This window comes from Telmatherina bonti, assembly GCF_933228915.1.
Source record: "Telmatherina bonti genome assembly, chromosome: 23".
In the NCBI taxonomy this organism is placed as follows: Eukaryota; Metazoa; Chordata; class Actinopteri; order Atheriniformes; family Telmatherinidae; genus Telmatherina; species Telmatherina bonti.
In genome coordinates, this window is record NC_136632.1 from 12,605,124 (window position 1) to 12,631,440 (window position 26,317).

The following is a 26,317-nucleotide window of genomic DNA, read 5'->3' on the forward strand; positions in this document are numbered from 1 at the left end:
AATCCAACCGATACAGACAAACCAACTAAATATGCAAAGCAAAAAAAAAAAAAACCATTGGAAAAAAACTGTGCATGCATGGATATAGAACTTTTTAAAAAACAAACATCCACACATACCTGGAAAAGAGCAAACAAACAAAACAAAAATAAGTTATTACTTTTAAAGACTGCTATCATGAAACCTACCTTTTACCTTCTGACATAGATTACATTAAAAATTATATCCATTTATCAATTTTATTTTTTTTTTTAAAAAAAGGAAATGTTTGAACACCCTGAATTTCCTCCCTAGGGATGAATTAAGTATCTATATATCTATCTATCTATCTATAAAAAACATTTCTATGAGGGTAAAAGTGAAATATGTGAAAATAGTGCAATAGGATCATAAATCTATAGAAAGTGCAATATTCCCTCCATGTGTTTCAACAGGCTTCTACAGTAGCCTTGGCAGGACAAACCAACCAAATGCTTTTTTCTTTTTTTTAAATTTTTTTTTTAGCAGCAATCATGGTCTCTTAAGGCATTTTAAGAAAGGAGATCCACCATTTCCATATTAAATGGGCACATTTTGTTTTAAATATACAGGAGGTGGATAATAGATTCAGAAAATCTCTCCCAGAACATCTTTATGTGAGATGAGAAGGCATAGTTCAGCTGAAAATCATTTATGTTCAGCACATAATTAGGGTTAGGTTTAATTTTTGAAATAGTTTTAACAATAAAAATCAACAAGTCCACCATGTCATGTAGAAAAAAAAAAACTGTTTTGGTAAACAGATTATCATATTAACAGACAGCTGTGCAACTGGTCCAGATCCAAACTCAGAACAACATTTCAAAAAGTATGAGGGCTCACTCAGACATGAAACTACCGTGGTAAGTTGTGCTCAGAATAATACAAAGCACCAGCTGAGCGAAAAGGAACTTGTTTCTTGGATGGGAAAGATGAAGCAGGAAGGTTTGAGTTTCAATCCAGAACTTTGCCACTAGATGCCACTGATAGCCTGCAGGTTTCATGGGCTGTCCTGCTTCAACACACCTAACTAAAGTTAACAGGTTGTCGTGCAGAACTTGACAAGTTTTTTAATCCATTTCATTTAAATCAGATGTGTTGGAAAAAGGAGGAAGCATCTAAAACCTACAAGACAGTGAGTGTTAGTTTCACAACCCGGTTTAAGAGGAGAGGTCCCAATCTTTTTGTGAAGAAGTCGTCTGTTTTGCTTCCCATCGTTTCACCTTTCTCCTCCATAGATGGAATTGGTTCATTAAAATGCATTACACAGAATAAAGCTTTGGGATTTTGCCAATGACATAATGGGGAAATAATTTCCATCTTTTCTGAGGTTACCATGCCAACTGGCTAGCACCAGTACAATTTCTACACATCTAGAGGTGAAACTGCGACTCACTTTAGCATTCAAGCTGCCCTCTGATCAGCCTGAGAGGAAGAGGAAACTAGCTAACAGTCCAGGAGTCCTGCCATATTTAACCACATGAAATAAATTAACTTAATTCAGCAACTGCAGAAGATCTCAGAGAGGCGACATCAATAAGCCAGGTGTCTGGAGTTTCTTTCTGTTTTTGCTATTCCACTTACTTCTAGAGGTCTTCTATATTCCTTTTCCTCAGACTTCTTATTGCATGTCAATTTATTGTTAAAATAGGAATGTTAGGTTCTCCTCAGGAGCGACTGCCCTACATGTTTTAGATGTTTCCATGCTTTAACACCCCTGAATGTAATGGTTGCTCATTAACAGGCTTCCAGTGAACTTGGTGATGAAGGTCATTAATCTAAATCAAGTGTGCTGGAGCAGAAAAAAAAAAAACATCTACAACATCTAAGAGCAGCTGAGATTTAGGGAAACATTACCATTCAACTAAAGTTTTACTCTTATTACTTTGGAAAGCTGAAAAGAAAGTTTCTGCTTTTGACTCCCAGTTAAAGAAATCCACAATAAATCAACCATTTCAAACTTACAGGGTGGCATCTTTAATCAGTGTATCGTTGACAATATAGCAAGTCATGTTAGTTAAAATATCAGTTGTGTTGGGAGAGAATTTGGAAGAACCAACATATACATAAGATTGAATCAACATAAAAGAAAAAAAAAAATATTCACAAACATTTTTTTTCATCCGTTACATACAAGGCATTCACACAGGACGACACATTCACACACAAACAGAAGCTAAAAGCTTGACGTCACGAGAAACAGTCATGCTGCCAGTTCAGTCAAGCAGTTTTGGATATTTCTTTTGTTGGTACAAAAAAATGGTCATTCTGACAAAAATAATAATCATGATAATAATAATAATATCATCTAGTGTGGTCGTCTCCCTAACCTGCCCTCTCTGCTTTGAGTCAAACTACTTGTTTTATTTACAAGTGAGAAGGCAGTATGGCCGCATTGTTTGTATAGTAAGGATAGTTACTGCAATATTTCTGGCATTATGTTTTTTTTTTTCCACTTTTGTCATACAAAATAATATTTCTCTGAGGTAAGAACTTAGACAGTATCAAAATACTAAAATAAAATTTTACTAAATGCACCCCATGATTGGAAAAAATGAACAACTACTGAAAACTAGATTATGAAGAATGTGACAAAACAGCAGTAACAGTAGCAAAAAAAAAACAAAAAAAACCACAACCCCCCCCAAAAAGCAAAGTGAAAATAAAACAATCTAACTGTGGCTTTTATAGACTTTTGTGTTTCAGCAGGATAATCTGCGCCAGGGGCTGGACTGGGAGGCAGAGACATCACGGATTCCATCCGAAAAATCGCAGAGGACCGACGAGGTGAAAGAGGAAAAGCTCTAAAAGCAACACAGGGGAAAATACTTCAGACAAGAATGAACGAACCCGCTGAATGTCTGATGACAGACTCCCATTAGGAGGATAAATGATCAACTGGAGTCTCGCAATGTTTCAACGAGGCTGACCTCAGCCGCGGTGGCAGCTCAGGGAGGACGTCCTGGAAGCTAAATGCTAACATGCTCAGTTTAGCAGCTCTGTTAACAGTATTCACCATCACAAGGTGCTAATTATAAGGTAAAGATGTGGATGCTGGTTATGTTATGGGGAAGACATTATTGGGGTAAAATACAATGGCATTTTTACTTATAAGTCAATGAAACCAATCCAGACCTGAGCAACACTGGTTATTTCCAGTCAAATATTTAGTTTCCTGTGATGTCACCAGCTCCCAAATCCTCTGCAGTCCTTCACTCCAACAAAGCAAAGTGATGCCTGTAAGTCTGAAAACAGGTGACGGTTATGGGGGGGAAAAGCTGCAAATGGACACACACAAACTCAGGGACGAGCATGAGCTGATGTGAACCTGGGTGATGAACTCAGACATGTTCACGCTCCTCCAGAGACGCGTCTGCTGAAGGTTGCTTTGCCTCTCACAAGTTAAGGCAGTGATGCTGAGGGCAACGTTTTAGCCGAGCGCTTTTCGCTCTTCCAACTACCAAAGCGTGTTAAATGTTAGTGTCAGATAAAACATCCTTGCTTGGCGTTTTTAAAGGGAAAAAAAAAAAAAAAAAAAAAAAATCACGCACAAACTATCTATCTCATCGCCGCAACACCGCGTCTCCTCTTGGATCCAAAGGCCAGCAAAAGTAAAAGGAAGAGTGCTCGCTTTTCCCCGCATTGACGCACATATTTGCATAAAGGAATACGACACAGTCCTTTAAAAGGAAGAAAATGTCAGAACACACAAACACACACACATCAGGACCAACATTTAACATACGTTTCAGCCCAGAAACCACATACGTTATGTAATCTTTCATTAATATTTAAGTTTTTATCATCTTCATTCCAGTGAAGATGACGCAAAATGGGTTTTTGTTTTTTTTGTTTCTTTTTACAGCATTTCTTGGTCTAACACAGAAAAGTCAAGGCTTTCATCATCATGAAGACCCAATCAACTAGTAAGCGACTCTCCCTAGGACAGGAGCATTAACCACAAACACTACATTATAAATGCTTCAAGCTAAACACTGAAAACATAGTGGATGGATAAACTTTCCTTTCATTTCTTTCTTTTTTCGTAGAACTGGACTTCCATGACGGGGATAAATGTTGGGCAACAAAATAGGAAGGAGATAGTTATTTATATTCCTTAAGAGGTGATTATTAGCGTGTGTGTGGGCAGAGTGTATAATATAAGTACACGACAGAGCTTTTAAAATTTGGGCTTTGACTAATTAGTGGCGAGAAAATGTGGGAAAAGTTAACACTTTCTTTAACCATAAGTACAATTTAGGTGTTCAAGATGATTTGCTACCAAGGTGAAGCAAATAAATTAACTGTCAATATTACAGTTGCACTGCTGTATACCATTATTATTTTGTTCCTTCACAAGATGCACAGGCTACTCTGATTCAGACATGATTATTGTGATTAACATTTCTGTACAGAATACACAGAGAACGATCACTGGTGTGGCTTGATGAGTCTCTCTCATGATGTGTCTTACTTGGACTTACTGCAGGCTCCAAAGGCCCGATCAGAAAAAAAAGCGCCTACAATCACTTCATTTGCTTGAGTGTCAGTGTGGAAAATAGTGCAAACACACTTCCCATCTGACGCCAGCCAATCACATTCGTTAAGTTGTAAAATACCCAACGTATCAGTGCGACAAGTTGAAGTTTAATTCGACGCAGCTGCACGAAGATGCAACTGTTTGTTTAAAAATCACCATCAGGACTTTTTCTTCTAAACACTCATACACGGGTTCCCCTAAAGCTCACGCTGAGTCCGTCATTGATCTGTGAGATGTGTGGAACAACCAGCATTTAAAATCTGAGGGTGAAGTTCTGCAAATCTAAAGGGAGTTTCGGGTTTGTGGGAACCTGTCAGGAGGTTCTTAGGCTTTGAATTTTGGATTAAATTAGCAGTGCACGCACCTCCTTTTCTAAAGTGACACTGGAGGCCAAAAAAAAAGATGGAGGTTTAAGAGGAAAAGGTTGGCTATAGGTTTGGAGAGTATGTTGGGGTTTTGGAAGACTGCACTCAGTGCAGCAGCTCTTCAAGCTCACTCTCTTTGAGCTTAGCATTGTCTCTGACTTCATCAAATGTGTACGTCTTCACGATCTTTCCGTTCTGAAAGACTGTGTGCAACAGGTCCTGTGTGGGGAAAGAGGGAAAGGGGAGGAGAGGGCAAGAAAGAAGAGACAAAAAAAACAACAACACATGAGGTCAGTATGTGTTCTGCTCCAGAAAGCACTACAAGATACTTAAATAACTGGGGTTGTCTTAAATACTTATGAATAGGTCATAATTTGGTCATACTTGAGCTTTTTCCTTTTCTTTGTGTATTTCAATTTTTTACTTTTATTTTAGATTTTTGTTTTGTCCAGATTTTTTTTTTTTTAATGTGCAGTGTTTAATTTTAAATTGTGGAGTATTGTTGTTTGTTGTTTTATTGTTCAGCACTTTGGGCAGCTGCTGCTGTAGAAATGTGCGATATAAATAAACTTGAACTTGAACAGATAAGAAAAGCTAAGTGTCACACTTCTAAACTTCTAAACTAAGGTTTCATGCTGGTTCAAGCGAACATATATTGTTGATATTAAGTCTGTATGACGTCTGCATCAGTCATGTACATTGCTAATATGCTTTCTTAAGCAAAGGACACATGTTGCTGTGCCTCATCACATAAACACACTGTCAGCCACTGTACAATCTGTACAGTCACACTACAACTGAGTTTCTTTTCTTCATTGTTGCTAATTAGAGGTGAGATTCTGAGACCAGGAAAAGAAATAAGGATCAGATTAAGTTTCCATTGACTTTAAAAGACATGAACCAGGTTGTGTGTCATCACCACAAGGTGGCAATAAAGGCTACTTTGCTCATTGTTAATTCAATGGAAACAATTCACCTAAAAAAAAAAAAAAAAAAAAAAAAAAAAAAAAGAAACTTTTAAAGAGTAAAACAAAAACAACTGTTGTGGACATCATCAAGAGGAAAGTGGAGCTCTTTGTTGGTTCAGGTGGGAAACAGTCGCTGAGAGACAAACACGATGAGCAAACCCCCTGGTGGCATTTATCTTTATCGATTTTTCCTTTCAGTCTTTTTAAAAACCACTTCATTCAAAAGCTCCAAGATTGAAAAGCAGGTACATAAAGTGTCCTGAAAGCATATTTTCTTATCTAGGCTATTTATTATGAATAGACTTGAACCAATGTGCCAGGAAAGTGCCCTGAGATGACACTGTTGTGGAGTGGTGCCGTACAAATAAAGATGAACTGAACTGAATTAAAGTGGAGAATATAATTACCAGATGCAAAAGTGCATAAAAGAAAAAAACAAACATTGTAGGATTGTTTTCTCTAAATGAGGCAGCTCTTTTGTGGCTGTTAGGAGAGACGACCCATTTGATTAATCACAGATGATTAATCTCCAAACTAAGAGCATCGTTGATGCCATCTCCAGTCCAACGATAGACACTGAACATCAATTTTTTTCTAACACAACCCCAGCTACACAACAAAACAACATCCACAGAGAGGAACTCACCACGCCATACTCTTCCAGGTCACCTTTGCCCTCCTCCAGGGTGACAAAGTCTCCACTCTGAGTCCGGTGCAAAGACAGCCGACCTTTCTTTGATCTCTTGTTGGGATCTGCCACCGGATCCTTGAACACATTCACCTGAACCACAGCACAAACACACATTTAAAAACCAAACAACTTCAACAGAAAGGACATTTTTAATCACACAACTTTTCACCATGACTCAGGAATTATGGGACAGACAGGAAATGCATTTCCATTAAACATGCATTTCTGCACTGAATATTTCTGACTGGTTGTACTTTCAGCATATTACATCTGTACTTCTGTCTCAGTTAAATGAGGACTTACTTTCACCTCAGCTTCTAAGCTGTACTAACTGTGTTTTATGATCGTTTCCCAACAATTACAAAGCAGTTTATTCCATATCATGCAGGTACTCACCCCCAGTCCATTTGTAACGACATAGCTGCATTTGAAGGAGCAGTTGAGCAGATCTCTGGTCAGCTTTTGCAATAAAGCCCCCCCGGATCCAAAGGCAATGTTCTCAATGGACCACTTGTGCTGCTTCATACCCTCCACTATCTGTGGAAAAATATCAATGATCACAAACGGTTGTTGCAACCTTTACACTGTAAAACATATAAAGAGTTGTAAAAGTACCTCTTGCAGTGTGTTTATGTCAACTCCGTCTCCTTGTATGACCCTGATGTAGGGAGGCAGAACCTTGAAACCTTTAGAGTTCTCCTCTGGAGAAAACTTCTTACCGAGAATCTCTAAAACCTGGAAACAGTAAAAGAGAAAGTCAAATTTAGCTTCGCGGCTCGTTTAATTTGTGCCCGAAAGTCAAATGGCAAATGTGGACGTACCTTCAGCACTGTATCGAGAGGGTTTCCTGAATCTGGTCGGACAACCAGCGGCGCATCAGCACCGCGTGCCTCTATCAGTCCTCGCAGGTCTTCTCCCCAAATCTTTTCACAGGCGTTGTAGATGTCGTAGCTGTCGCTGACTATGGATACGGGCACACTGGGAAACTGCTTGATAATGTGCTCAAAGGCGTCTTTTTCATGGTCCTTCCCCCATGCTGTGATAGTGCTGTGGAGAAAACCGCCAAAGCAAATATTGGTTATTTATCCCCTTTCAACACTGCACACACTTTTGAGAGCTTAACAACTTGGAATAAAGACAGTGACAGTTTCCCTCTATCCTATCTAATATAAAGGAAAAAGGATACAAACTCAAGAGCTTAAATGTGTGTTTAAGGGAAACAAAAAAACAAACCAAAAAGAAAAAAAAAAGCAATTGAAAAACTTTAAAAAAACTAAACAAACTGCTGAAAGAAAACCTGAAAAAGTTGTAATCCTCTAAACCAGAGTAAGCCGCCAGTTAAAGTCACAAGACTTCGATCAAGTAAAAATACCACATACTGTCCAGAAGAGGGTGCTGTGTCCTGGTTTAAGGCATGGATCAACCATAAACGACAGGACTGGTTACCATTTACACATGACTTCTTTTAACTTCCTTGTCCTGATGTCACGCAAATAAAAAAAAGTCCTACAGCAGAAAATCCTGATTTAAACCTCAAGGATTCTGTGGTTGTGTGAGCTCAGGTTGCTGTGTACATTAGTCTAAACAAGGGTTCGTATACTACATATGCAAAGAAGGAAAAGTTAATAAGATAAGGGTGGAGTTCAGAGGGTGACTACATGCCCTACAACATTTTTAAGGTTTGTTTTTAGCAAAGCATACCACGGATATTTCATTAACACACAACTGTGTCACCTTGTGAGAAAAGGGCAAAATACTCCAAGTCTCCTTTAATGTTATAGTCACCTGAAAGTGTGCTGTTTCTTTTTAAGATACTGGAAAATGCAAGTCTAACAGCTGCTAGCATAACATTGGCATCTACTCTTTGTTTGGTTTCAGCAAGGTGTCATCAGTGGTTTATCTCCACCTTTCATAATTGCCAGATCAGCACAAGTTTGTAGCAACCTCTTTACAAAAGAAGCACTGACCTGAACTGGTCATGGACCCAACTTTATTGTAATTTAATATGTTGACACCAAAGCCTAACTGGAAATACAACCTGATAAGTTGGTGGTTCATAAAACTGGTATCCATTTTTGTACAAATATTTGATTTTTCTTCACAGGACATTTTTATGGCCTCCATATAAAGCCGTAAAGACGTTGCTGCTATTAATGAATGTTTACCGATAATTTCTGCTTCAGCAGGCCACAGCCAGCTCTGCCTCCTCGGGGCCAGAGGTTGAAGATTACCCAGCACGGGAGAGAGAGGGGACCATTAAAGAACAGAATCATTTCCTGAGATGCTCTGTCACATCCCACCATCTGTCTTCCTGAGGAACCTACAGCCACGCACTAGCGATGCTGGTTTTTGGAGGAACTGGGGAGAATCAAGGGGGAATTTTTCACAGAAGCAGCAGCAGCTACCCCAAAGGAAAGTGATCATAACCGCCAGGTAGAGGCAAAAGTGGCGGTTTACAGAGCGCATGAACGGTGCTCTTGACTCTCTCTCTGCAAATTACGACCAGAGTGGTCTACAAAAAGGCCCTGGATGCGACTACCTCTGCGACAAAATGAATGTGATGAAGTTTTGTCATATTTTCAGACTAAAACATCAGTCAGTCCAAGTCTGGTGCAGCAGGTATTTGCAAATATTCATTAAGAGCTGCAAAATATAAATGGTTTTACACTGAGCCCATGTGTTTCCCATTTCCCAGCTGCTCTAAAGGTGACCTGCCTCTTCTCTGACATCACCCCTCCTTCCCCCTTTCCTCAACATCAAAATCAAAGTGGAATTTCACCGCAACTCCTCCCACTGAAGGGGAAACAAAACAGATTTTAGGAGGGGGCAATTACATAACAGTTGCCATGACAACCACTGCCACCATCCCAGAACGCTCTGGTGCAGGAAAAAAAAAAAGAAGAAAAAAAAAAAAGTGATCTGGGGAGTATGAAGCCACTGTGTGCGCATGAAACAGAAGGACACAAATGTGTGTGTGAGTATAAGATGACTGGATCGGCGCCATGAAACAGGTGAGACGTGAAGGACGTGTGTAGCGGCCAATCAAAACCGCATGTCCAGAATGACTTGGAAAGGTGACCAAGATCTCATCAGGAAACTAAATTTGCACCAACTTCAGCCAAATGAACCAAAGTCATTTTCTCTCAAGCTAATAATCCCCACATCAACAGCTCTGGTGAAAAGTTGTTTTTTCATTTAAAAAAAAAAAACAAAAAAAAGGACTTTCCCATTGATCAGCAATCGAGGCGAAGAGAGTCAGGGTCTCCCTGGGAATATATGATAATACATGGACTAAACACTTCAAATCAGAATTGTATGCAGTAATGTAAACACTACGAAGGGGTCTGTTAAAGGGGGTGTTGAGCACTTTGGCAGACCCCCACGACAACTTGGCTTTGTACAAAGTATGTCATAATTTAATAGTACAGTGAAGTACCGCTGTACATCATAAACACAATCTGTAAAAGAGGGACCAGCAGGCTACTTAGGCAGACTTTACGTCTCTCTGCAGGGACACAAAATCCGAGTCTATTCTCATTAAATAATAGAAAAGTTGGAGAAAATGTGTGTGTACCTGTGCTCAGCAGCAGGAACAGAGAACCCGGGCACTGGATCCTTGGTACCGTAGTACTTCTTGATAACTCCGATCCCAGCGACGGTGTCTGTGCCTTTAAAGTTAACCAGATGTGCGGAGGCGCCGATGCCAGCAGTCTAAGAAAAAGGCGGGGAGAAACAACAATAAACAAATGGTGCATGGTGACCTTTGACTCACAAGCCTGGATGAACAGTTTAATTTCTTTTCATCTTTGTGAATCTTTAATGTTAAAAAGTCTTGTTTTTTTTAAGTTTACTAGAAAGTTTAGCTCAACTCAGCTTATGAGTTCTGCAGCACGTCAACATCTGCATGAAAAAATAAAGCCAAAATGTATCCCATAAAGCCTGCATGCTACAGCTAAACTAGTCTTGATTAATAAATTTTTATCATTATGATTTGATGAATATTTCACCAAACCTCTTGTGAGGAGACACCCCTGTAGCCAAAGTCGTGTAGTTTATACTCTAGGCCCTCGAGGTTCCCAGAAGTCTCCAGCAGATACTTGGCGAGGATCTTCTTTTGCTCTCTGGAGTTGGTTGCCACGGTGATAGGATACCAGATCTGAACCAGGATGGTCTGACAGAACAAGAAAAAACAAAGCAAATCAGACATTGCAAAGGTTTACATCTTCTCTATTTTCCACCTTTATTTATAAAATCTCTTATGTCATCCACACAAAAATCAACATTTCTCTGACTTTCTGAGCCAAAACCATTGGCTGCTGGGTCAAACCATTGCTGCCTTCCCAGAATTCAACTGGTACTAAAACCCAAACCCAACAGGCTCAAAGGGATCAAAGCAGTCTGCTTTTTCAGACAAGACAATCTCTGGGAAAAGTACATTCCTTGTTGCCTCGTGTCAACTCTGGAACACGGTCCTAGATTTCAATAAGAAAACAAATGGCTTATCTGTACTCGACATCACCTGGGAAACCTCACAAAGAAGCTGTTGACACACAATCTGAAGCGGAGTATGTATTTATGTACGCAGGACCTGTCGGTTTAGACTTTTATCCACGTGTTTCTTCCTAATCCATGGCACTGTCTTTTCAATTTTAAGTTTCTAAACACTGAAAGTAGCTGTCACCAGACACTTGCATTGTGAGGAAAAAAAAAAAAAGAAGCAATATGCTGACATGTAAAAGCAGGCTGCCGTTGCACCATTTGGCTGGAGGCTGCATCTCCACGTGCACAATAGATGGGCTTTTTGTTTCACGTCATCACAGAGCTTCATGTGCACCTTGCTAGCAGGAAGCAGTGCTCATTCCAGTTTGTTTGGCAGATGCAAACGCCAAAGCTGAGATGACGAGGCAATTACCTGTACCAACTGCCAAAAAGTACAGATGGAAATTGTTCAGTATACCGAAAGGATCACATCTCTCTGCCAAGAGCGGAGGACGACTGTGGATCCATGCCAATAAAAAGGCCGCTTGGGCCCGATGAGTCCCAAACTCAGAGAAATCTCTGCAAAGCTCACATTATGTTTCAAAATGCATGACGAGACTTAATCTATTCTAATTACATGATCTTATGTATCATCATGTGTTTAATGACCTTCAGCCATTTGTTGTCAAATTGCATCAGATCATTTTTTCACATGTTTGAGAATACGTTTATTGATAAAAAAAAGGACCAATCCAACACAATAGTCAACACTGACTAACCCATCTGCCCCTCATCGCTCGCACAGCATGCAAAATGTGACTTGAGCGTTTATGAATGAGAACATTTTTACTAAAGAGGCTCTATCAGGATTTTGTAACTAATAATTCAAGGTCTTTCATTCATTATGTGGCATTATTTCTGACTGACAGAGATGAGTAAAGAAATCTATTGCAGTCTGCATGTAAAGAGTTTAAAACCCCCCAGCAAACAAAAACAGAGTTCCTCCGCAACAGTGGGTGAAAAGATAAGCTAACCGAAGAGATAAATGTGATCTCTGTAAGCGTCTTACTTTGATCCATGAGTAGACTTTCCCTGCTAACACTTTGCAGTGTGTTTCCACCCTATAACCCTGAGCAGGTCACATGCCTCCTCAAAATATAAACTGTCGTATGGACTCATGTGACTGCCAGAGCAAGGCCAACGTCCACATACACACAGTCCAGCTGAGTGATCTATGCGATAGCACTCATTGACATAACGCATTTCCCAGCTCCTTACCCTGACCTTAACCTAATTGTGACCTTTCAAACTTCACTTTTAAGCTTTTCCTACCAAAGCATCCTTAAACCTGAAGACTCAAAGTAAATAATACACCACAAATCGAATGTAAATGTGTAACATGAAAACCTGCAACTATGTAGAGCAAACAAAAGAACACAAATACTCCAAGCTTTTCCATTATTTTGATTAATTTAGACAACATTTAGAGACAATTTATCTTAACTATGAAGTCATTCTGTGATGGTTTGAAAGGGACGAAGTCTGGTCAGGAAAAATGGGGCAGTGTCACAAGTAAAAACAACACTTGGGAGGAATGTGCACACGCAAGCACATGGAAACACCCACACACGTGCCAATGTGACTTCGCTTGACTTTCACAGAACAAAATGGAGGAAGATAAGGAACGAAGCAGGGTGCTGAGAATGTTGAAGGTTATGGATAAGAGAAAAAAAACCCACAGAAACCAATAGATACAAAGAGATAACAGGGGAGAAAGAGGAGAGGAGACAGAAGAAAGAAAGAAACACTGACCTAATGATGCAACTCAAGGACACCAGGGTGAACACTGTGGCTAATTTTATATCAGTCATGAATGATGACTGTGTATGTGTGTGAGTATATGTGTGTGTGTATATTTTATATTATATATATATATATATATATATATATATATATATATATATATATATATATATATATATATATATATATATATATATATATATATATATATATATGTGTGTGTGTGTGTGTGTGTGTAAGGGGGCTTATGCATGTATTTATATCAGCAACTGAAACTCACAAGCTGTGTGTGAGTGTTGCATCTAAATATATCAGGACAGCAAGTGCATGTGTGTGTGTTTTGTCACAATGCTCTGGGCTGTGGGTGACCTACAGCATGACGACAGACACTTTCGTTTCTATTACATCGTTGTGAGTTGTTAATGATATTGTTGGTTAAAACGTGGTCAGATTTCATTTCTAAACCTTCTAACATGTAAGCTAGTGGCTACTGGAGGTGTGGATCAGAGGGCATCAACAAAGAGACGTTTCTGTTGAACCGTACTAAAAAAACCTGACGTGATTAATCTGCGGGGGCAGTCAGGCATGACATTTATGATTCTGTCTGGGAAACAGAAATCAGTTAAAAGCAACAGAAGATATCACTCGTGTTAAGACAAATATAGATCTGTCGAGTCACTGCTCGTATGCTGTATGATTGGATCTGAGGCAGACGTTACAGTACACAGCCCGTTTGAACATGATGGGTGTAAAAAAAATACACTCTGATGTTATATTTATATATATAAACATACAGCTGTGTGTGTTTTAAAGAGGATCATAGAATGGTGCTTCTATTTGAAGAGGTAACTTAATACTTCTGCCAAATTGACAGCATGATTAGTCATTTTACTTTCCAATAAAGCCTATAAAGCAGCGCTTTCCAGCCTATTTACTACTGCCATGAAGGATACTGTATAGAAACAGGAGGAAACAAGTAGCATGGATCTCAAACAACAAATTTAACCAAAGAAATACAGCATTACGTAGTAGTTAATAAGCTTGAGAGGAGCTCATAGCTGGATTAAGTTAGTTTTATATAAACAAGCTCTTTCATTGTTTCCCTGAGTGCTGTGTTGAGAAAGGAAACAGGTGGATTCTTTAGATACTGATCTATTCCTTCAGAAAGATTCACCCTGCAGCTGCTAAGGTTTATTAGTAGTTAATACTTATGTGCTGATGTCAGGGATATCCACAAACACCAACCAGTTTGTTAGCTTGTCACAAAACAAGAAACTTGAAACGACTAAAGCTTTGACTGGTGGTCCTGTTTATTATCTTATAATAAATGATCATGTAGAGACGGGGTGTCCAAAGTTGGTCCATGCAGGCCACAGTCCTTCAGGTTTTCTATATATCCCTACTCTAACACGCCTGGTTTAGATTAAATGGATCCAGCAGCCTACGAACTTCCGCACAATGACTCATCAAGCAAGTTGTGTCTGACACTGACATAGAGTGAATAAAGCTGCTGAACATCATTTACTTTAGATACGTTGCAAAGATAAGACCACAAATTATTTTGTCAGCTTTAAAAATGAACTTTTCTCTACTTTTTTTCAACTTTTTTAGTCAACTTTGGTGGTGACACTTTGTTGCAGTTACAGCGCCGTGATTAAACAATAACCTGCAAGAGGACTTTAACTGTCAGATTTAAGGAGATAAAATTAGTCAGTGGGCTTGCTGCCAAGTGCAATACTTAACAATAAACTTTGCACTATAAAATAGGCTATAAATTCTGCCAATAATTCCTTTGTTTAATTAAAATCAAATCAAGTTAATCATTAAACTTTACAGAGGTGCCTGTTAAGGGAGTTTTAGCAGCGATCTGATGAGCAGATGAAAAGATTTAACTGAAGTATGGTGTCATGCAAAGTGAGGAATTAACAATGGTTTCAAATGTGATGAAGCCAATCCTGAAATGATACTGTTAAAAGGTCCCTCCAATGATTAAACACTCCACTTGAGTTTTAGAGGACTCACAAGAGATATTTAAAAAACAATTTTAAAAATTGAGGGACGTAGGGTTCTGTTACATGTTATACAGAAACGACATCAGCAGATAGACTCAGTACATTGTTTCCTGTTCAGAAGTCAGATGGTGAACAAAAAGAATTAAAAAAAAAAACAACTTACCTCCACCCAGTTCGTGAGCCAGTAGCATTCAGGGTCTGTACTCTCCACCGTGAACAAAACATTGCCCCGAGGAATGACGCTTCCCTCTGGCACTGCCTTTATTTCAATAGGCAGGTGGCCATTGTACTTCTGTAAACACAAGAACAAAAAGGTCTCATTTATTCTGTCACGGCTTCCTCTTCCTCTCATCTCGCTGGAGATGACTTAACAACGGTGATGTCTGGCGGCAACAGTTTCTAGCGACAAAGGAAGCCAGCCTATGCACGATGTGGACACATGAAGATAGACAAAACATCTGCATTTTTCATTTAGGAAACAAACGTATCCCATCACTGCCACAACACAACATTTGTTTTAACAGAATTATGCAAGATGGCTTAAACATTATCAACACAAGTGACAAAATGATTTGTCAAAAATGGAGAGGTCGGATTGAGGTTTGATAAAGACTGATAATAATAATATTAATATATAAATACAGTAACAATCAAAAGTTTGGAGACAAATGTCTGACTGATACTGGATAGATTTAATAATGCTTCAACTCAAATAAATAATACAGGTAGCTTTGCTTTTCCAGGTGTTAGTTACCCAATGAAATAGCAGACAGTGGTTCGTTTCTACATACAGTATTATTACGGTAGATTTAATGAGAAAGTGTGTATTTAACTGGTAGTGTACATAATTACAGTTTTATTTCATTGAAAGCCATGCTACCAGGTTTAGCATGAGTGTATGCATGAACACCATAATCCTTTTAAAGCGTCCAGTCTTTCAACCCTTTGGAAGGTTTATTGTAAACTAATATAACTGATTACAAGTTGCTGAAAACAAACAAAAAAATCAAAGTAAAACCTGCTTCACACTCAACAAGAAGCAAGAAATTTTTACTTGTCCTCGAGGCCCTGGGAAGAAAACGACGTCATTTTGTTCTCGCGGACGTAATTGAAGATGGTTCTCGACACATCAGGCTGGCAGAACTTTTTCTTGTGCGGCTCTGAGAAGTATCGTGTGATTGGTTGGACATCTTGAAATGGGCGGGGTTCACACAGAAAAGTATGAAACAGACAGTTACCGCTTCGGCATTTTTGCTGATGCGGGTAAAACCAATTGTTTTGATAAAACAGCTGATCAAGCTGGTGAGAAAGAATGAACAACAATGCCTATTTCTGCACATAGAAGCAGACATCGCTGCCCGCAGTGATCCTGCCCCGTTGCAGACGAAGCTTCTCGGGGAGTATCAATGGACCAGAGAAAAAAGGGTTTTTTTCTTGTTCTCTTGGCCTTAAGAGCAAAAACAAAGTTCTCGCTTGTCGTTGAGTGTCTAACAAGCTCCGCCACCCTGCAAAGCCGTTCTTTGTACACCTGGAGTGTTTTTTTCAGGAAAACGCTGCATGTTGCATGGTTGAGCTTTGCATTTAATATGTATTACATAGAGAGATTAGGTACTGCTACATGCTGGAACATGAATGAATGCAAACACATCTGTTTTAAAGCCTTCCTCCACAAGAAAAAACTGTTCCATATCAAAGCCTTATCATATCTGGTAGAAAAAGTCTTTTTTTCCTCCAAGCAGTAATGAATCGCCTACCTCCAAAATGTATGTCCAGCCTTTTTCATTGAAAACATCATCCTGGAAGTGTTCTCTGTAAACCTCCTTCGCCTCCTGAATCTTCTCCGGAGTCACAACTTTTCCTGGAGAGCAACAAGAAGGACAAGGTGGAGGAAATAGCAGAAATCACCAGAGTGCTAATCTATTGTTTGTTATTGTAATCAAATTAGCTTCCTCTGAATGCTGACAAGGCATTTTTGTCCAAACACACACATACACACACACACACCCCAACAATCTCGCTGTATCAATACAAGTTAGACCAGTTTGAACCAATATATGAAGATATAAGATTTTACACAGGTTAAAAAGGAATTAAATGTTTTTGTGACTGCCTTATCTTATTTACTTACTTTGTCTTTTTCATGTGAACAAAGTAGCCGGAGCCGAGCAAAACTGAAAAGTTTCCTTTTTTTTCCCCCATTAAATTCTTTGTAAAACGGCAAAAATAAGTCATTATCAGTAAAAATGTAAAACTTCTTTGACTTTTTCAGTTTTTTGCTACAATGCTTTGCAAAATGAGCTTTTTCAAACAGTACGCCACTCAGTTTTCCATCTCCTGAACTACAAGACATGACTGCCTGTTGAATCACGATAACATTTATCCTTTATGTAAATGTTAAAATATCAAGCTAAACTTATTAAGCTTACTTACTTATCTTATTTATTTACTTTGTCTTTTTCATGTGAACAAGGTAGCAGGAGAAAGCAAAACCCAAAAGTTTCCTTTTATTCCATTTAATTCTCTGTAAAATGGCAAAAATAAGTCATTATCAGTAAATATGTAAAACTTCTTTGACTTTGTCAGTTTTTTGCTACAATGCTTTGCAAAAAGAAACTTTTTCAAACAGTGCACCATTAAGTTTTCTATCTCCTGAACTGCAAGACGTGACTGCCTGTTGAATCGCAATAACATTTATCCTTTATACTAATGTTAAAATATCAAGCTAAACTTATTACGGTTACGTTTTTTTTAGTAAATGGACATTAAACTTGCACTTTCATAATGCCGCATGTTTGGCTCTTCAAGTATGAGGAACAAGGATGCTTGTTCTAATCCTTGAGGGCAGGAAGGGACGCTCTTCTCAGACAGCCGCTCTTTCTCCCTCAAACATTAAAAGAGCAGCTGTGCTTTTGTCTTCTCTCTCTGTTCTCCTGGCACTCTTCCCCCGAACCTCTGCTACCAAACCATGAAATCCTCTTAAGAGAGACAAGAGGCCGATGCCGGTTTTTCCTCCCATGCTCCATTTCTGGATCACCTTTACTTTTACAAACATCAAACTTGACCAGCTTTTGCCTTCATTTTGCTCCTTTTTAAAGATAAAAAAAAGTTTCACATACATACTTATTATAAAGCACATTTTCACCTTGTTCTTTTTAAGTTCATTTAAGTTGTTGAGGGCTTCGGATTATTGAGGAATGCATTGAATCTTGTACAACACTAAACCAAGAATGTACAAAAAAAGTTAGTGGTTTTTTAAAGCTACAACGCTTTTTTTTTTAATTTTTTTTTTTTATTATGACCATAATTAAAATCTTCTGATATGGAGTTTCAAAGCTAAGACTCACTGAGGAACAGCAGAACAGTGGCTTTACTGTGCAGCTCTTACAGTATGAGAGTGAAGCAGTACTGGAATGTTAGCCTTATTTAATTTGTGTATCTGACTGGAAACACTTATTTACACAAATAAGCTGAGGAGACAAAAGCAGAAGAGGAGGCCATGCCTCGCTCGATCTGGCAGCATTTTCACCCAGAGAGGCTGATTGTTACGCAGCAAAGATAAAAACATGTTTAAAAACTTACCTTTTAAGTATTTGTGGAGGATGTACTGTAGGCCGTAGAAGACAGTTTTGTCATATTTGACTTTTCTGCTTTTGCTGGGATCTGTCCTTTTCTCCCGACACTCGAAGTAAGAGTACACTTTACTCGTGTTGGGGGGGTACTGTTTGTAATGTGTGACCTGAAGACGGAGAGCATTATACAAGTTAGTTTAGGTCATTTGGAGTAAAAGAACAATGGAGTCAATGTCACACAAAAACAGCTCCCATCGATACCCATATACTTTAAATATCTGAATATACAGATGTAATGATCATTACTTAAACTGCATGAATGCCACCGTGCTCCGTTCAGGATGAGCTTTGTTTAATATTTCCTTAAGAGACATTAAAATGCACGGTTAGTATAACTTCAGGTGTAACAACATCTCCACTTGTATCTATACATGTATGTGCAACATGCTTGCACACACCTGCATATTAAGTCACCCGTTCTATGAAATCCTTTCTAGAACAAGGTCAACCGGAGATGCTGCCTTTTTTTTTTTTTTTTTTTTTTTAACTTGTAGCTTTCTCAGGAACTGATGAAATACATGAATGTTGAAATATTTCAGAGGTTACATGTTATCCATCTCCTCTGGCTCAACCAACAAAGTATTATTTGTCCAGTATCAGAATAAATCTGGATGTGAAAATGAATTGCAAATCAGCTTTTCTTGATGGGAAATTAGAGTTTTTTGTGTAAATGGCAGTGAAAAGAGCTGACACAAAGCATACTGCTGCAATTGTGGGTATAAAAGGGTGATGGTTTGAGACATGTCCAGGCATCGCTCAAGAGAAAACTGCCGGAAAAAAAAAAAAAGAAAAGACTGACAGACGGCATTGTGACCTGCAAGCATCAATTAAATCTCAAACGAGTTAAGGGATTTCCACTGAGTACATCCTCACAGAATTCACAGATGCAAGAGAAGAAGACAGAAACCTGATTGATGCCAGTTTGTTTTCTCATCTTTAGTTTTTACACCTTTTTTTTCTTTTTTCTTAAGGTAAGGCGTTAAAAAGCTAAACGCATCACATTTTCATTAAGTCAGTCAAATGCTTGGATGGAGCCGCAGCGTTTCCTATTCAGCCAAGACCAGTTCTAAAGAATAAAGGCTTAAAACATCTCACTTGCGGTAAACAGAGATATTTTAGTCCACATTTCTCTAACAAGGGATCAAGAGAGGAAGTCCATCAGGTGATTAAAACCTTAGGAAGGGCTTAATTTTACACCTAACAGATCAAATATATGCAGGGAGAAATGAAACGTCTCTTCAGCTGCCGTTTGCATAGATGAGAGGTTGATAAATGTCAATGAACTACTCAGTTTCTTTGACCCGACTGTGTCCTTTCCTCCGAGCTTTTGAGGACTCAAAATAGAGCAGAGGTACTTAACATGACACTACGCTGAGCCACGTGTGTTCATATTCACTGGCACGCAGACCAATGTGTACACATACATAACATAAAGAAGAAATCCCAAAACTGACAGCAGCCGGGTTTAAAAGAAACACCAGCTGCAGCTTTCCTCTCATTTCCGTCAAACACAGTGACATAAAGCTATCAGATAGAAAGAGAAACAGGTTATAAATGGTAACGTATGCCGACTGCATGCCGGTTTTATTTATAGAAATCTTCTGTTGCCATTGATGTGGATCCCATTAATCTAATAATGATGACAATACATGAGCAGTTGGAATAAAATCCTCATGTTACTTCCTCACGGAGGAAACACGACTGGTTCTGACTCAGTCTGTGTGAATCTTCAGGCGACGCGTCTAAAAAGGTAGGTGTTGTAGACTACTGGTGGTTTCCAACACCTACTCCTTAACAGCTGAAGAATTTGTTTCCCTTTACAAAAAGTATGATGAATTCATCTTCCTCCCACAGGTCTTTGCTAAGGACGCTTCTTCCCAAAGCTCGTGTCCTTGGTTAAGGGCTGCCGTAACAGCAGAAGGCTTTAATCGAGCTTCATACTTTATTAGGAAGTTCAGCTTGTTTATTACTGACATTTTATCACCGGAGTTGGAAAACCAAACATTATTTTTCTTATTGAGTGATATCTCCCACAGATATTACGAAGGCATGCCCGAGACAATGCTTCCAAACATGCCAACACACACCTTAAATTGTTTTATTTGTTGCGCCATCTATGTGAAAGGCTAACCCCGAATCCTTTATCACAAACACCTGCAATCAGACTGCTTAAATATTGATCCATTTCACCCAAGCGATTGTGTGAAATCCACCTATCATGTGAAGCAGTATAAAACTATAATGTCAGCTAAGTTTCCATCCAAAAGATAAGTCATTTCACAATTCTTGTTTTCTTCTGGTAATGTGGTGACATAAAGACTGCTTCACTGAAATCACGGTAGCAAAAACTGGAAGAAGATGATACATCGAGACGACAGTCAACAAACATTGCAACAATTTTCCAAACACTGCCAAAGATCGCAGCTAAAAAGTACAGTATATAACCAAATAGTACCCTTGTATTGGACAGTCAGCTGTGTGAAACTCTCCCCCACCCCCAAAGGACCGTGAACTTCACACCACATACGTCACACTCAGATTTAGGATCTGAAAAATGTCATGTTACGTAAAAGTGGTCACATGGGAACCAACTCGTGGCACTGCTTTAAAACTCTGAAAACAATCGCTGTATGTTTTCATCTGTGATAAGACCCGTATGCGCAGATTATTTGGGGTTTCCACACAGCAGGCATGTTCCAGGCACGCAGGTGTCGTTAGTTTGCACATCCAGCAAACAAAGTGGCCTGAACCTTTAAACTGCAAGCCAGTCAAGTTTTTTTTCTATGGTATGGGATACACTCACTCTTATTGCACAGTCATGCACATGGAAGGTAAACAAATGCCAGCTGTTTTTCCACTGAAATGACAATGCACGCTAAACATGGCGCAAACAGGCCGTGGAGACGTTAATGAATTTATTATGCTGCGTAAAAACCTTTCTACCTGATCCAAATTATTTCATAATAACTTAGTGACTGGGTTACTGCTTTGTTTGCTTATTTGCAAGGTTCGAGTAAATGTTTAACAGGATAATAATGTAAACTTAAGGCTAGTAGGGAAACATTTCCTGAGCATGAAATTTAAAAATGAATCAGAGCCAGAAGTGGATTTTACTTTTGTTTTGCTGAAATTTGCTGTGTCTCCAGATACAGTGAAAGTGAAAGATGGGAGGAGAAAAAAAAAAAAAAAAAAATCAGAAATGATTGTACCTTTCCAGCCACACGATTTGCTAATTCATATCAGACAGGCTCTCTTACTTATTTGACTTTAAATCTCTTTTATAAACACACTTTTGCTCCCTGGCCATTGTCTCACGATGACCTTATTTGACTTTTATCTTCTCTTTTATTATTATTTATTTCTTGTATGTTTCTTTAAGGTTAAGTTTTTAAAAGTGTTTTACAAATAAAACAGTGTGGTGTGGTCAAACATCGTGGTAAAAACTTGGCACAAAACAAAAACAAAACAAAAAAAAAACCAAGGCTTTATTGATGATAAAGTTTCATTTTGTTTGCAACAACATCCGGATGAAACTTCCAAGTTTTACACATTTCATGTCTAGCTTTGAAGAAGCATAAAATATCTGCAACATAATGAAAAGTTGATACTGAATTGCATCTTCCCCCCCGCTTTTTTTTTTTTTTTTTTTTTTTAATAAAGTAAAAAACTTTAAAATCATTTTACTGTGCTGAACAGCTAAGATACTGAGGATGCACCGATCAGCTTTTTGGGAGTTTCGATCCGATTTGATATCTGAAATTTGAATATCTGCTGATCCCGATATTTGCCGATACCAAATCTGTTTATGTAAACAATATTGTGACTATGGTTATTATTGCTGTTATACCTGTGTAATATTTCATTAGGTTGTAATAAATGACCCATCCTATCTGAAGTTACCCCACCAATACAAATATAATAACATTACAGATCTAACAATTTCAACAAGTTTTATTTTGATTTGGCACATTTGACCTAAATACAACTATAAATATGTGGTTTTGAAACAAAGATCTAGCTTTTAGTGTAACAAAAAATGTCACATTTTAACATTCAAGGCATTAATTTCTTTTAAAACACGTCTGAAACATGTCATCAAACACATCTGCGCAAGCTTGACTAGAGTGGTATCGGTTGTGTTATCGGTACACTTTTATTAATGCCAAGTACGAGTACACATGCTTGGCATTGAGCCGATAACAATACTGGTATCGGTGCATCCCTACACTTAATTGTTGGTTTCGTGAAATTTATTTAAGTAGATTAAGTCACTTTATCTACATGTGGCATAAATTTTAAGAGAAGTAAGTATCACCTTTGGCTCCAGTTGTCTTGCTTATGGCATCTGATCACTAAACTAGAAGTAATGTATGCTCGAAATACTTCTAGGATTACAAAATAGCATTTCTACTAAAAGATTTTACGTTTCTTATTTACAAAAAAATATATATAATGTAAAAGATGAGCTAACACTGGCTTTTGTCAATCAACACACTGCAAGATACAATTGACCAGTATGAAAACAGGTACATTTTCAACTAATCTATAATCTCATCTTGACTTTTACCCTTCTAAAAGCACAGTACTAATTACACGCTTGAACACAGTGACTCATAAAAAACAGAGTGAATTTCTTGGTGTGTCCAAACTGTAAATGTATTTAAAAAAGTAAATAAAAGAAACAGAAAATAAAACCCAAATGGGGCTATTAAAAGAAATGAAACTGAAGTACAATAAAATAATTTTTCAAATAAATAAATTAGCACAAAGAAAACTTTAAACCACAAGTGCACTAGTTACACTTTATCACTTTAAAGAGGCCTTAGAGAGAATTACAATAACTTGATGGAAACCACTTAAAAGAAAAGCTCTCAAACACGTCAAGCCTGAAAGTGAAAATACTCTGAGAAAACAACACACCTTGAAGTTAAAAGCTTCTGTATTTAATCACCCAAAGGATGATTAACTTCTATATGTTTCATATGAGTTGGACTGCAGTGTCTTAAAAAAGATTTTAAAAATCAATGAAATGGGAAAAAAAAAAAAAAACTACAGACATTAGATTTAAACCTTGTTGTTTGTCATGATTACTTCTGAAAGATCCAGTTGTGCTGAGGATGAAAGACACTAGAGATGTGTGAATGTTTGATCAGACATGGAGGGGGTTTAGTTGAGCTGTTCTGAGCTGAATTATGTTTTAAACTAGCTGTTTACACTAAAGGAAGGAATCACATTCACCAATAAATAATAGGTTTAGACTGCTGAGAGATATTTCCTGATACAGCTTCTTTCTCTCTCTCTTACCCCCCCCCCCCCCTCCAATAACAGCTTGCATCATTAACATGTATGTCTCCTGTCTCAGCAGGTCTCCCTGGCCGGGAGTAGCAGTTCCTGTTATCTGTTGTTGTGGTGGAAAATACTCTGGTCTTGAGAAGTTGTAATACATCTAAGAGTCAACTGTCTTCTTACAATGAACATTTTATTATAAACTAATACAAGCACACGCTGGAGCTTGGAGAGAGAATTCTCTCTGCAGATGCTGAAGTAACACCCGATTATAAACCATGCTTAACTCCTCCTAGTTGCTGGGCAGACCCTTTCTGTCCTCTTCCCGCCACACAGCAGATGGCTGCCTGTCCTTGAGCCGGCTTCTGCCGGAGGTTTCCTTCCTGTTAAAAGGGAGTTTTTTTCCTTCCCACTGTCGCCAGTGTGCTTGCTCAGGATGGGAGATTGAGTTGGAGCCTCCAACTCAATCTGTTGGTTTCCTTATATAGGCTGTTATGAATTGGCTTTCATTATGTTTTTTTCCTGTCTGTAAAGCGTCTTGAGATGGCATTGCCGTGATTTGATGCTAGATAAATAAAGTTGAATTGAAGTACTGTGAAAACTATCTTATTATTAGTAGATAAATAATAATGCTGTATAAGATAGTTATAGAAACATAAATGCCTTTGAGTATATTCATTAATTAAACTCACCAGATTATTGCATTTCTACAAGCTTATTGTTTACTGCAGTGACATGATTTATACTCTGATCAATTATAATCTGATTTTTACTAAAAAAAAGTCCTTCTTGTTTGTCGTTCATCTTAACGATTCCCTGCGGACAGACAGAGTCCCTCCACCCATCCTTGCCATCATTTCAGTCTTTCTGTCCCACCATCAGCCTCTCTGAACGCTGTCACATGACTGCTGTACATGGCAACCGTCCCGGCAACCACTTGCTACGTGTGATAGATACAACATTACTGCAAGAACATTTGTTTACACTGAAAGCTAACAGCTGGCCGACGTTTACCGATTCCTTTCTAATTACACCAGTGCTCAAAAGTATTCCGTTTATGCTTTATCTCGTTTTATATCTCTATATTTATAACCCAAATTCAGTACTCTGGACGAATAGCGGTCGTGGCTATAATGTGTCAGTCCTTCCTCCTTTCAACTTTCGGTTTTGTTTTCTCCGAAGTGGTTAGCATTTCACCTTGATAAGGTGACTACTCTGTCACAGTTCTCCACGTTGTTAGCAAGTAGGTAATATTAGGCTTTTAATGTATTTCTATATCAATCCCGTCTGTCTACCTCCTGCGCTCTGTGTGAGCTAGCTAGCTAGTTCAGCTAGCGGGTGTACCACGGTGACTAGCCGAGCCGGTGGAGACATGGCTCCATGATACCAGCAGTCCTGCTGGGTGTGAGTCCACCAGCTCGGAGGGGGATGCTTGCTGTATGAATCCCGTTTTTACTGTATCAGCCCTCTCCCCCTCCAGCTTGTTCGGCCTGCGGTGAACCGACAGAGACCGGACACACACAACAGTGTGATGGCCTTGGGACTGATGATGAAACCACCTTGACTTTTATCAATTTTCATTCATCACGCGCTTCCCTCCTCCCAGCCCCCCCTCTGGTCTGAACCCGTCATAGATACAGTACCTTGTATGAATCGGTCGCTAACAGTATGTTGAAATTGGTATCTCTGTGCTCCATCATTCCCCCTTGGTAGTGAGTCAGTCGCAGCTGTCAGTGGGTTGTGTTGCGCGCCGTGCTGCCCGAGACTCCAGCCTGATAGCGTAACTGGGGGAGCGGGGGAAGGACGGCAGTAGAAGACCGGGCGGAGGAAGAGGCGGGCGTATCGCCGTCACCAAATTTCCGGCGTCCCTCGACTTTATTCGGCGTCACTCGGCTTTGTTCTTCTGTCACCCAATCAGCGCGTCCCGGCTGTGGTAAAGATCGTGTATTTAAACGAAGACCATTCACTCACTGCACTCATGCGACCCCTTACCCTTTTTTTGCTCTCTACCCCAGGGGTGCCCAAACTTTTTGCCTCCAAGGGCCAAACTGAAAATGATCCAGTGAGTCACGGGCCAAATGCTGCAGCTTCAAGGATGAAACACAAGAAAATGCACAAAGTTCTTTTAATTATTGTTCAATAGCAAATACAGTGTATTTTTTTCCTATCTGGGCAAATAAAATGTTACATAAAAATCAATATAGCAATAGAACAATAAAGCCATAGTTAGAGGGGTGAGAAACAATAATTACAGCCACTAAACTTTGACCAAGTGCAACGTGTCAACAACCAGAAACAGCATATGTGGAACAAGGCAAGTTGTTGTTACTTAGTGGAAAACATGAAGTTGATCTTTACCAGTCTCCATGTTTGGGTTGCACCTGGCTCACTGACAAGATCATTGAGATGTAAGTCAGTCAGGGTCCCTCTGAGTCTGGTCTTATTGGGGTTTATTAAGCTCTGTAGAGCATTAATATAAACAATGACTTAAGGGCCAAAAGCAAAGTGGTGACAGGACAATTTTGG

The 26,317-nt window shown here is 38.9% G+C and overlaps 1 protein-coding gene across 1 annotated transcript; it reads right to left on the minus strand.

Annotated features, from left to right (window-relative positions):
• Nucleotides 1–1,990: 1,990 nt before the first annotated feature.
• On the minus strand, nucleotides 1,991–25,564 carry nampt1 (nicotinamide phosphoribosyltransferase 1). Its single transcript, XM_079263016.1, has 11 exons — nucleotides 25,435–25,564; nucleotides 18,456–18,612; nucleotides 16,631–16,734; nucleotides 15,040–15,168; nucleotides 10,595–10,753; nucleotides 10,157–10,293; nucleotides 7,404–7,629; nucleotides 7,198–7,317; nucleotides 6,979–7,119; nucleotides 6,538–6,672; nucleotides 1,991–5,142 (listed from the first exon to the last, which is right to left on the minus strand). Exons 1-11 carry the CDS (start codon nucleotides 25,489–25,491, stop codon nucleotides 5,029–5,031), a joined length of 1,479 nt encoding a protein of 492 aa, XP_079119142.1. The 5' UTR covers nucleotides 25,492–25,564; the 3' UTR covers nucleotides 1,991–5,028.
• Nucleotides 25,565–26,317: the final 753 nt, after the last annotated feature.

Excerpts from the sequence above, each read along its gene's own strand:
- nampt1 (XM_079263016.1), bottom strand. The coding sequence starts at position 25,491 with ATGATGGAGCACAGAGATACCAATTTCAACATACTGTTAGCGACCGAT. Across the intron at positions 7,630-10,156 it reads GTTCCTGCTGCTGAGCACAG|CACTATCACAGCATGGGGGA; the intron begins GTACACACACAT and ends TTTTCTCCACAG. Across the intron at positions 5,143-6,537 it reads ACCTGGAAGAGTATGGCGTG|GACCTGTTGCACACAGTCTT; the intron begins GTGAGTTCCTCT and ends TTCCCCACACAG.